Source organism: Hemibagrus wyckioides, linkage group LG03 (assembly GCF_019097595.1).
Source record: "Hemibagrus wyckioides isolate EC202008001 linkage group LG03, SWU_Hwy_1.0, whole genome shotgun sequence".
NCBI lineage: Eukaryota > Metazoa > Chordata > Actinopteri > Siluriformes > Bagridae > Hemibagrus > Hemibagrus wyckioides.
Genome location: NC_080712.1, coordinates 14895210 through 14908085, shown reverse-complemented (window position 1 = coordinate 14908085; position 12876 = coordinate 14895210). Strand labels below are relative to the sequence as shown.

Below are 12876 nucleotides of genomic sequence, written 5' to 3'. Positions count from 1 at the left end.
TGAACCATATAAATAAAATAAATATATATAAAATGTATATATACACTATATTGCCAAAAGTATTCGCTCACCTGCCTTGACTCACATATGAACTTAAGTGACATCCCATTCCTAATCCATAGGGTTCAATATGATGTCGGTCCACCCTTTGCAGCTATAACAGCTTCAACTCTTCTGGGAAGGCTGTCCACAAGGTTTAGGAGTGTGTTTATGGGAATTTTTGACCATTCTTCCAGAAGCGCATTTGTGTGGTCACACACTGATGTTGGACAAGAAGGCCTGGCTCTCAGTCTCTGCTCTAATTCATCCCAAAGGTGTTCTATCAGGTTGAGGTCAGGACTCTGTGCAGGCCAGTCAAGTTCATCCACACCAGACTCTGTCATCCATGTCTTTATGGACCTTGCTTTGTGCACTGGTGCACAGTCATGTTGGAAGAGGAAGGGGCCAGCTCCAAACTGTTCCCACAAAGTTGGGAGCATGGAATTGTCCAAAATGTCTTGGTATGCTGAAGCATTCAGAGTTCCTTTCACTGGAACTAAGGGGCCAAGCCCAGCTCCTGAAAAACAACCCCACACCATAATCCCCCCTCCACCAAAGTTTACACTTGGCACAATGCAGTTAGACAAGTACCGTTCTCCTGGCAACCACCAAACCCAGACTCGTCCATCAGATTGCCAGATGGAGAAGCGCGATTCGTCACTCCAGAGAACGCGTCTCCACTGCTCTAGAGTCCAGTGGCGGCGTGCTTTACACCGCTGCATCCGACGCTTTGCATTGCACTTGGTGATGTATGGCTTGGATGCAGCTGCTCGGCCATGGAAACCCATTCCATGAAGCTCTCTGCGCACTGTTCTTGAGCTAATCTGAAGGCCACATGAAGTTTGGAGGTCTGTAGCGATTGACTCTGCAGAAAGTTGGCGACCTCTTCGCACTATGCGCCTCAGCATCCGCTGACCCCGCTCCGTCAGTTTACGTGGCCTACCACTTCGTGGCTGAGTTGCTGTCGTTCCCAAACACTTCCACGTTCTTATAATACAGCTGACAGTTGACTGTGGAATATTTAGGAGCGAGGAAATTTCACGACTGGATTTGTTGCACAGGTGGCATCCTATCACAGTTCCACGCTGGAATTCACTGAGCTCCTGAGAGCGACCCATTCTTTCACAAATGTTTGTAAAAACAGTCTGCATGCCTAGGTGCTTGATTTTATACACCTGTGGCCATGGAAGGAACACCTGATTCTGATTATTTGGATGGGTGAGCGAATACTTTTGGCAATATAGTGTATATAAAAAATAAAAAAATCTCCCATAATAACATTTTAATCAATATTCATCAAGATTCATCACTGTTTTGGTAGATCCACACTACCCTCGAGCTCTTCTATTGCCAAATCAGGATGCTTACTGGCACTGAAAAAATACATGATTGCATGATCTGATTTACAAATTGCTGTAGGAAAGAACAGTTGCATGCAGTGTTTTACGTCATGTAAAGAGTTCAGCAGGGAGTCATGGGTTATATACAGCCCTATCCAGAAGCTCATCATATCATATGCTTGGATTGCCCACTTTCAGCCAGACTTCACTGGCAGAGAGTAGCAATCTGGTTCAAGGGGAATTCTGAATCACATGCCTAATACTGTTAAAAATACTATTTAATGATTCTTCCTGAGTTTATGAGTAAAAACACAAAAGTATCATTATGTTAGAGAATCAGTAAATGGCTTAGTTTAGACTTGTACATGTTATCTCAGACATGTCATCATTCCTACAAAGATTCTTTTGTGGAAAAGATGTCTTTACATTCCAGTTGTTATGTTTGTGTCTATGTCCATTCCTGAGGTAAAGGAGGGAGAATCACAGATGCCATCTTATCTCTGTGACATTTACTCCCTCACCCTGCCTGAAAGCATTTCTGTCATTTGTGTGTGTGTGTGTGTGTGTGTGTGTGTGCGTGTGTGTGTGCACTTTTCTTAAGGTTTGTTTTTCTGTCTCTATCTTTGCCATGATTATCTGTTGTCTGAACACACTCATCTTACAGAGCCTCCAACCTCGGAAAATTTTACATTTTTACAAGATCTCAGTTGTGGATGTCTTCATTGTGATTCTGCAAGTCTTCCTAACTGCTCAAAATAAGCAGAATAGAAAGCTATTCCCTATGGCAGAGAGCAAAAGATGTAAAAGATATACACATTACATTTGAAAAAAGGGTTCAAGGGCTCCTCAGATATTTCCTACAACTTCAAACAATTTCCTACAACTACTACCTTCTATTCTTATAGAGGATGAAAGAAACTTCAAGAATCTGCTCGGAAAATAAAATATAAATAAATAAACAAATAAATTTTTTATATTCTTCTTCTTCTTCTTCTTCTTATTATTATTATTATTATTATAGAATGTTGATTATTATGTTGATTATTATTGAAGAATTGTCTCTAGAGTAGACAAAGTTGTTTTCATATCCTGTGACTGAAGAACAATATTTGTCCATTTGTCTCAGGGGAGTGGACAGAATGTGGACAGAGATGGATGGGAAGTTCTCACTGGCAGCTGAAAGCTCGCCTGCAGATGACATTACAGTGAGATGATGCAGCAGACACGGCTCCAGACCTTTCAGCCACTTCCACCTGAAAAAACAGCTCTGTAGTCTTGAGAAGTGTAACCCATAATATTCATTCATTCATTTATTTCTTTCCCTTTTCCTGCTGGGTTAGACAGTGTAAACCATAATAGTATTTATAAAACAGCTAATATGTTTAATTTGTTCATGATGTTGTCATTTGTTAAGTTGAATGTTGATATAAAGGACATAAGAATAGTGGCTGATTTATTACTTTCAATGGCTTGTTTATTGCTGGCGAGAGGATTCATAACCCACTGCTTGATACGACACATACACAATCAACAACACACATCCAGACTGTTGTTTGACCCCCCACTGTGCTGTGGCTCCCTGTCTTCTTCACTTCATGGCCTCATTAGTGTATAGTGGCAGCATGGGGGGAATCTTACACAGAATTAACTGAGTGAAAATACTTTCCCTGTGTGTAAGAATTTATTTCATTTTATTCAGCCAACAAGTGGGTTCTATTACATTTATTACTCTCTATTCATTCTTCTTTTGAGTGTCACTCAGTAAACATTAAAGAAAGTTTTACTCAGCACGGTCATCATTTATATCCTGATCTCTCACATGGCTGAGAAACAGAATCTGGTGTCTCAGAATCATACTTTTCCATATATTTTCCACTACACTAACACTATTTGAATGACTCACTGAACATTTTGTATATCTGAAAAGTTCTCTCTGGCTAGAATTTGATTATTCTTGTACCCTGTATGCTTGTTTAGCTCTCAGGCATGGCACAATGTTCTCTTGCTTTCAAATGCTCATAAATGTTTGTGAATTAACCTGGGATGGGTGACCCACCCAAAAAGTACTCATCATTTTGGCTTGTGGCTTTCTACATTTAGTCTTAGCTTGAGTATGGATGGTGTTTCACAAGCCCAGAATGAGTCACCAGGAAATGCTACCATTTCCTGTCCCTGCATGACTTTATTAGATCAAAAATCAAAAACATTTGTTTAACAGCTAATATTTTGCTAATTAATTGATGCTGTACGTCTGCTAAGTAAGCTGTAATTTGCATATGTTAGCCCTATAGCATCCTTATACTTTTAATGTCCTTATTCTGTTACATTAATTGTTGTATTTATGTGCAGGAATGTGCTGTTTATTTGTTTTTAACAGCATGTGCTATATCAGCACTATGGACTTATGTTCACAGATTTGTAACTCCTGCTGGTTTATTTCTGAGCTAGAGTGTGCTATAAAAAAGCAAGTGCAGTGTTTTAACGATGCTTCCTGGACGAGCTTCTTTCTCACTGATGTCACTGTACTGTGTTAATGTTTTATAGTTATAATATATAACATGAGAATTTTAGCTGAATTAAAGTTAGAGTGAAGTGTTAGTGCTCGTATTAATCAGCTAAGGCAGACACAAGGTGGTGAAATATACATCAACATACAGATAGACACATTCCTCAAACTGATTTGCTGCCCTGTATGTCAGTATTCACACATTTGTCACACATTGCAGGCTTTGTTCAGTCTTTAGAGTAGTGGACGAGCTGAAAAATTGCTTGAGGCTGTGACTCACTGAGCTTTACTGCTGCTCGAGCTACAAAGTCTCCGTTCCCACATTCTCAGGCTGCTTGTTCTTCCAGTCTGAGTCAGTCTGAGACATCCCACTGTGTGAGGCCGATGGGTTGAGGCTTAAGAGAAAGATATGAACACATGCATAAATATATACACACTACATGACTCTAATTTTTAACAGATCTTTTATATTGAAACACTGGTGTAATTTTTTTCAGGGGAAGTTACAGAGGATGTGGGTTTGCATTCTCGTTTACATTTAATATGCTATTCTTGGAAAATCTTTCATACACATATATGGAAATTTATGTTCTCTCTGCACCGCTGACCACTGAGACGTGTAATAATTAGCATACAGATTACAAGGTCATTACATCACTCCAGAAAGACAAAGGATATGCTACCACATATGCCAAACTGAAACTGAAGCAGTGAGACAATGAACAGAGAGAGGAAGATCACCCCTTGTTTTATGAGGTCGAAAGATGTATACTAACAAACAAGGGCCATTAGTCTAAAACGCACATTTAAGAGAAGGAAAATGTTTGAAAAAAAAAAATCATTGAAACATAAAAAAAAGACCCAGAAAAACAAACAAACAAACAACCAAAAACACATATATGTAAATCAATTTCAGTAACATTTATAATGCTGGGACAGTGACTGTGTAATCTTTACACTTCTGAAAAATGTAACATCATTTGTATGTAGTGAGGTCTGTTTATACATCACCGTTATATGTGTTACTATTATGTATTGTGTCACATCTACTTTTTCTTAATTATGAATTCATTAGAACTCTTGGAGGGGAACTGAGAGAGCTCTTCCATACTCAAAGCTATAAACAGACATACTTTATGCCTAATGTGTAAAAATTCTACAATTAAATAGAAATGTTATGCAATAGTACAGTCTTTTCATTCAGGGTTGACTTTTTTTCTGTGTAGCCTAAAACACATCATATATAAGGTGGTGGTATCTCAAGTGCTTAAGGCTCTGGGTTGCAACCGGAAGATCAGGTTTCCCTCAGCCCCAGTACTGCCAAGCTGCCACCGTTGGGCCCTTGAGCAAGGCCCCTAACTCACCCTGCTCCAGGGGAGCCACATCATGGCTGACCCTGCGCTCTGACCCCAACCCCCAAGGATGAGATATGCGAAGACAGAATTCCACTGTGCAGTGATGTATATGTGACAAATAAAGATGCAGTCCAAAGGACGTCAGACCAGCGTTCGTATTGTTTTTAGTTGGCACTGGACACCTCACATTACAAAGAAACAGCACTGAGAAACAACAGTCATTGGCAGGAAGTGAGCCCTGAGCTACAATATCACTGCTTGCATCAGTGTTGCTAAGAAACACACTGGTGCAAGAAAATGGTATTGAGTGAGATACAAAGAAAAAGAGAATAAGAGGGAGATTGCTCAAGACAAGAGGTTCTCTGTTTCCTAATATGGTAAGGTTTCTTAACATCAAAGAATTACATCAAACAGTTTCCTGTTGACAAAATTATATGTATAAATGTTTCATGTCAATACTTCTGCAATATTGTGTAAGCAAGTATATTATGGCACACAGTTAAATCATTACTCTTATTTTTCAGGGTAATAAGACTTTAAGAGATCTAGTTTTAAAGACCATGTAGCAATAAATCCAAAGTAGTAAGACTGTCCTCTGCCTCCTCCTCTTCCTCCTCCTCCTCCTCCTCCAAGGAAGCAAAACATGCCTTCACTAATTTACAACCAGTAAATAAACAAATGAATTCAAGTCAATTAATTTTAGTGATATATTAGGGTTTGATAACCTTTGTGTGGCAGCTAAAATTATTTTATAACTAAAGCCAACTTAAATTAGTTTAGACAAAAGAGTCATTATACTCATTTTCTTCTATTTCTGTCTACTTTTTTTTATTTTTTATTTAGGTTAAAATATCAAGTGAAGAACATGAGCAATCAGTAGTTCAAAGAACAAAACTTTCAGATTTAATAAATGACGATTTTACAATTATTTAAATTTCATCCACAAGGTATGTAGAGTGTTATTCTGCTGATACATTTAAGAATGTTCCATTAATGCTTTACACCGCTTGAGGAGAAAACTGGAGTACCCGGAGGAAACTCCAAAGGCACCGGAAGAACATGCAAACTCCACACACATGATGGAGGTGGGAATCGAACCCCCAACCCTGGAGGCGTGCGGCAAATGTGCTAACCCATACACAGGATACACTGAATATTCTTCTTCTTATTAAAGCATTAATCACTATAATTACTAAATTAAACACGTTTCACATTAAAACAATATGACTTCAAAGGTAAATAGTAAAATGTCTTTTTTTTAGCCCATTGTATGGTTCATACTGTGACCATGGTATTGGTGTTCATGGAATATTGGTGCGTGCTTTGTACTTCTCCAAGTGCTTAGTCAGGTCCTCAATGCGCAGGTCCTTCAGATGAACCAGATGCTCCAGACGGCTCACTTTTGTCTGTAAAATCTGTAGGCAGATCAGTAGGACATAACAATGAGCATTATACTGGTGTATTACTACCGAAAAATCTGCTACTAGTCTACTGCTATGTTTGACATGCTAAAAACATGCTTTGTCCATTTACAAAAATCAATGACCAAACAGTTTGGAGTGGGCAATAATGGGTGTGGGATGGACGAGTGTTACACCTTGAAAGATCCAAACAGCTGTTTAGAGAATATAAAAGTGGCTAGAGACTGTTATAAAGGCAAAGTGTGAGCATATAAGGTACTGTTATGCTCATATTTACATCACATTTAGATGAGGAAATAAAAACCAGAGAACTTAGATCATTTTTCACTCTTAACATCTTAACATAAACCGCTTGAACACTTTTTAAAACCTTTTTACGTTACATGCAATCGAGGAACATCTCTGAAGAATTTCATTGTTGCTATAAATTAAATGCATAAATCATCATTTAATGAGTGTTTTTTCAATTAATACTAACTTTTTCCATTGATACCTGCAGTAAATGCATGTGGTCCACTGAGCATCTGGTCCCAAGTAACATGCACTCATTATATCCCACCTATATGGGATAAATTGTGCATGTAAAAGGAGGGACTGTTGCCGATTATTTACAAAGAATAATTTCATTAACCACCGCACATGCAGAGAGAAAATCTTAGGTAGGAATGCCCTAAGTCGAATATTATTAAAGCATACGCCACATACGAAAGCTGCAGCCCTCTATAGTCCCTTACAACTCTCTTGATTGTACACAATGTGCAACACTGTTACTTCAGTGCAGGTTATGTTGCAATATGTACTCTTAAAACATGTTATTGTTAGAGACTAAAACTATGTGCTTTAAAGTAAATGTGACATAAATGAACACACTTAGCAATTTAGTTGCCAGTACTTCTGCTTCTGCAACTTACTTCACTACTTCTGCTTCTGCACAGTTGCAATAACAGGATGAAGCATTTTTTCTAGAGAAGCATAAGTTCTCATAAATCAGAAGGATGTTTAGTGCTGCATTAGAGAGGTTTTATAAATGTGCCAAGTATTAGTGTGTTCCAGGATGACATTAGCTGATGGGATAGATGATGATGTGTCATAGAGTCAAAGGGTCTTTCTTGGAAAAAAAGTAAGGAAGGACAGACATCTGACAGACATCTTGACTGAATTTTTTTTTTTTCGTCTTCCTAATTAAGGAAGCATCACCAGTATTCTTCCATCTTGTTTAAAACTAGCAATTATGATGCTGTCTGTGATTATACATCCAGTTTTGGTTATACATTACAGTTGTGGTTAGTGTTAGTGTGAGACAAGTTGTAGAGTTCATCTTGCCCCTTCTTGATCTTCAAAATGAATGGAAGCAGAAATGGTGCAAGAGTCTTGTAAAGTTTTTTATAACCTCACCTCTACAGTCTCCTGTAAAGCCTGCAAAGCCTGTTCCTTCTCCTCCAACAGCAAGCGGAAGGCTGGGTCTACATTTTCACCTAGCACTACAGGAGGGCTGTAAAAATTTAAGTGCTGTCATCAGATACAGGACTTCAATCATCCAATTGTTTAATAATATAAAGTGATTATATGCAAATAGTAAGTAAAGCAATCAATGTAGTACTTAGATTTCTGGGTCTTTTTTATCGGACCTGCTTTCTTGTTTGAGTTCTCAAGTGTGACTGGGCCATTTTCTGCAAGATTAAAAAAAAATGTTTGCTAATATGTAAAAGAGCATGTCATTCAAATATCCTCTTTAATAATATAAAATTATTAATTAAATATTAATTCAAAGTCTCTATTATGAATAATGTCCAAAATGATGAAGACAAATCATATTGCCATGTATATATTCTAAAATGTTTCAAATGCAACTTTTTGATCAATTTACGAGTCTCAATAAGGCTGCTTCCTGATTCCACTGGGATACATTTTTGAGCTGTTTTTTTTTAACAGTAGGTTTTAATAGATCCTTAGCAGGCAAGGCTAATCTATTTAGCCTTTGTGTGAACCTAATAAACACATTAAAGTCAAACAATCAAAGGAAAGCAGTGCACTACTAAAGACTAGAGACTTTTATTTGGCTGAACGCTCTGAGCCAAGTCATTAACACCAACAAGGTTTGACCTTTAACAGAAGTCCCATAACAGAAACAAACCGAGACAGAGAAACAGGTAATAAAAGTAATTGTAGGGTTTGTTTCCTTTACATTAATTAGAAGTAGTATAGTTATCCTGGCCTGATAGTAACTGGGACTTTCTGCTTGGTGCTAGCAGAACTAGAAAGTCGGGTGCAGAGTCTGTGGATTGTGATAAGGGCCATCTGGTGAAAGGAACTGATAGAAAAAGCTTTTTCCTACATGAAAAGAGGGAGTAGGGCTGACCTCAGGCCACAGTTGGGAGATAATAAAAATGAGGTGTGGGAAAATGAGAGGTGAAATGGCTGAGAGAGACATGTCTGTTATCAACAAAGTTTATAATTTGTTTTGATATTCAACTGTAAAGATAAATACATATCTGTAACTCATGTTTCTATGAGATATTGAAACACAACTGCAGCAAATTCCTGAAATGGATAAAAACACTGTTGGGTTTTATGATGCATTTATCATATGTGTTTCTTAGAAGTCTGACAGTGCAACAGAGTGGGACCTGATGACTTAATGCTGTTTAGTCAGAAGTTTGTGTATTTAAATCCCAGCAAAGACAAACTGCTATTATTGACATATTAAGTAAAACTCTCAATCATTATTTGCTCAGATTTATCCTGTCTCAACTGTAGAAAGCTCTGGATAAAAGTGTTTAATTTAATAGTTATTGTTTTAATATACTTATTATTAGTTGAGACAATTAGTGGTGGGATATGTTTTTGTTTTCTATGAGATGTTTCTCCATGATAACCATTCCCACACCACATGACTGAATCTAACTACTGTGTCTCCCTGTGATCAGTGATCAGATGATCACAAGCCTATGTATTTTTGTTCTTTGTCCTGATGAAGGTCAGCTAGGCCAAAAAAACAGCATAGCTTGCATACAGCATACACCTTTACATGACATAAAAATTGGTATACAACTGAGCTAACACCCTTTTATTGCTTCCGTGAGTGCTAGTGCTCACTGGCAGATGTGAATAAAACTGTTGGCTCCAGAACAATAATTTTGTGGTGCTACCAAAACTCACACATTTATGATTAACAACAATACTGGAGGCAAAAGTAAAGACCATTCAGGCCCATGGCTTCCACATTTCTGTAAGCCTCTCTTAAGAGAAAGAAAATATCTTTAGCGAGTGCTGTGGTCTGGGTTAAAGGTATCAGTGTAAAATGACAATGAGCTTTTTTCACACAGCAACCATCAGCACTTTACTTTTCTAAAAATATATTAGTATGGGCTTCAAAGCTGCTGGTAAATGAAACAAATGCTATGAGCAAGCGAAAGAACTGCAACAGTGAAAGTTTTGAGTTTACACTGTGGTGAAACTCCAGGATTTGTCATGTATACCCACATATCAGCAAAGCAGAAGTGATGATAGGCATAATGTGAGCAGTGACGTCTAACTTCAGGAAAGTTCAGCTGAACCTACCTGTCATTGCATTTTCATTCTCAGTGGTGAAGCATTCTAAATCCTACAGTAAACAGAGACATTTCATTAATCATGTAGTTAGTGATCCACTATAAAACACACACACACACACACACACACACATGCACACACACACACACACACATTAACCTTTGTGCAGTATGAAACTGTCCTTGCTTTTCTTTCCTCTATTTTCTGTCTGAGAGCACAAAGAACCGGCTCAATGCTGCCCGGGTTGCTGAGTGTGATCTTCTTTACCGTGTCATCTGGTACATGGAAATTCAGCCTGAAGAAAACCTTCCTGAGAGAACAAACAAGTTTACCATCTTATACATTTCAGATGCTTATTGTGCATTTTCATGATAGCCTTTAGACGTTAGCCTTTCTAACACATAGGTGATACATAATTTACTGCACTTCAGTAAACAGAACAGTTGAAACAGAACAGTTGATTTTTATATCATAACACGGTTCAATTCTTGATTCTGATTAGTCAGAAGGTGTTCTGAAAAAGAAAGAAAGAAAAAACAGCTCTGTACAAGCAGAAATTCAAATCAAAGTTTTACATTAACATATTTGTTCTAACATGTTTCTAGAGCAACTCTTTCACACTCCTTGCCGTTAAAACTTGTTATAAAAGCTTTGTAGATGCTCTGCATAATCTAATTAATACACAGATTACAAACATGTTAATTAGCAAAGAAACACATTATTGAGAAAAAAACATCCTTTATATTGTTAATCTTTCTATAAAGCATTGTTTATTTAACATTTAGGGTAGGATTCTCCAGTGTCAGAATTTTCTTACAGTTAGTAAATTCCACCAATTCCACCAAATTTTCACCATGGAGAATATCTCTGTTTTCATATCTATGTTTTATGACATCAACTTCAACCATGTTGAAACCAAGTTAAAACAAAAAAATGAAGCCATACTTGGATCAACAGATAAGACTTTTCAATAGTAATAATAATAATAATAATGTCTGGTTAGAATTAGGTTTCTAAGTTAAATACAACCATTTTAGGAAAGGCATTCAGTCAAAAACAAATATTTAGCCTGAGATGTAGCCAAATGGCTCACTTATTCTCCAGGATCATATAATTAAGTATGGTTTTTATTACTCTCTGCCTGGAGAAAAAAATGCATCTTCTTGCCTGTTTAGCATGCTCCAGTTACTCAATTTCTGTTGGGTGGAGTGTGCAGGTGTGTAGTTGTGTAGGTCCACCAGCTTGGGGAAGAAGTGCTTCACAAGTTCAGCAGCCATAACTATGGACATGAAAACCAGAATGCAATGATATATCGTCAGGCGATCTGAAATATTTTGCCTTTAACTGTAAAGATCAATTCCACAGATCCCCTTAGCATGTATTTATTTCATGAACTCTTTGAATGGCACTGGACTACCACACTGTTGTATGTGATGTCAAACTGCATTTGCATTTAATTTGCATTTGTGGCATTTGGCAGACGCCCTTATCCAGAGCGACATTTATCTGCTTTTTAAAAACTGAGCAGTTGAGGGTTATGGGACTTGCTCAAGGGCTCAATAGTGGTAACTTGGTGAACTATGAATTCACATCTCTCCAGTCAGTAGTCCAACACCTTAATCACTGAGCATGGCTTCTGAGCTGTGTGTGCTGGACTACCACACTGTTGCACGTGATGGCAAACTGCGTTTGCATTCATTTGCATTTATGGCATATGGCAGATGCCCTTATCTACTCACATTTATCTCATTTTTGTATAACTGAACAGCTGAGGTTTAAAGGACTTGCTTAATAGCCCAACAGCGACAGCTTGGTGGCCCTGGGATTGGAACCCACAACCTTTCCATCAGTAGCACAACATCTTTTCCACTATGTGGACGGGACTACCACACTGTTGCATCTGATGTATGCTGATTTTGGTTTCCTCAGCAGAAAAATATGTCCAGATGACATATGTCCAGGGGTTTAAAAAAAATGCCTCAGCAAGTAATGTTTCTTACGATGAGCTCACTGATGACATTTATTTAGTAACTTGGATGTGGTCTGCTTTACTGTGTGGTGTTTGTATCATGTTGCTCACACGGTGTAATGGACTGTTTGATAAATAAAGTAAAAAAAAAAAAGTGTAATTATTTTATATTTAGTCAGTGATGCGCAGTTCGTATTGGTTGCTATCCGTCAAATTAAGAAAGGTCAATAATGTAAGTGGAAGAAGGAAAGTAATGACTATTTTGAGCACTATATTGATCTCTTGGAGATATTGAAAGAAGGAGTGAAACAGAAACAAACTGATATACCCCTTTAAAACACTTTTTTTGAAACCTGGAGGTATTAGTGGGCTATAACCAGCAGCATCGCTGTCCGTGTTACCTCCATCACTGAAGTCGCGTGAGATATTTCTTTTAGGTCTGGAGAGTTTGATTTCATCGATCCAAGAGTAGAGGTCTTGCAGTGCTTCATCACTCAGTTCCTGGTTCATCATAAGAGGTACTTTTTGTATTTTGCAGATCTAAACATAAGTCTAACTCTGAACAGCTCTGCACCTGTCGCGTTGTTAGACCGGTTTCTAGACAACCAATATACGGCACACGACACTGGCCAAAAGACTCAAAACGAAAAGGCGATTCAAAATAAACAAGCAGCAAAAATACAGGAGCTTTCCA

The 12876-nt window shown here is 37.8% G+C and overlaps 1 protein-coding gene across 2 annotated transcripts; it reads right to left on the bottom strand.

Annotated features, from left to right (window-relative positions):
• Positions 1 to 2830: 2830 nt before the first annotated feature.
• spef1 (sperm flagellar 1) lies at positions 2831 to 12832 on the bottom strand. 2 transcript variants are annotated; one of them, XM_058386127.1, is made up of 9 exons: positions 12584 to 12832; positions 11381 to 11492; positions 10373 to 10523; positions 10223 to 10265; positions 8262 to 8331; positions 8057 to 8153; positions 7140 to 7220; positions 6570 to 6655; positions 2831 to 4280 (listed from the first exon to the last, which is right to left on the bottom strand). In XM_058386127.1, exons 1-9 carry the CDS (start codon positions 12693 to 12695, stop codon positions 4187 to 4189), a joined length of 846 nt encoding a protein of 281 aa, XP_058242110.1. In that variant the 5' UTR covers positions 12696 to 12832; the 3' UTR covers positions 2831 to 4186. The 2 variants fall into 2 exon arrangements, with proteins under 2 accessions (XP_058242110.1, XP_058242111.1); XM_058386128.1 differs by lacking the exon at positions 7140 to 7220 and having other exon boundaries at positions 2832 to 4280.
• Positions 12833 to 12876: the final 44 nt, after the last annotated feature.

What these genes read in the sequence shown, in the direction of transcription:
- spef1 (XM_058386127.1), bottom strand. Translation starts at nt 12,695, where the DNA reads ATGATGAACCAGGAACTGAGTGATGAAGCACTGCAAGACCTCTACTCT. An exon ending in CAGTTTCATACTGCACAAAG is followed by an intron (nt 10,266 to 10,372) that starts GTTAATGTGTGT and finishes TGTTTACTGTAG; the next exon opens with GATTTAGAATGCTTCACCAC. An exon ending in CTGACTAAGCACTTGGAGAA is followed by an intron (nt 4,281 to 6,569) that starts GTACAAAGCACG and finishes CTTTCTCTTAAG; the next exon opens with CCTCAACCCATCGGCCTCAC.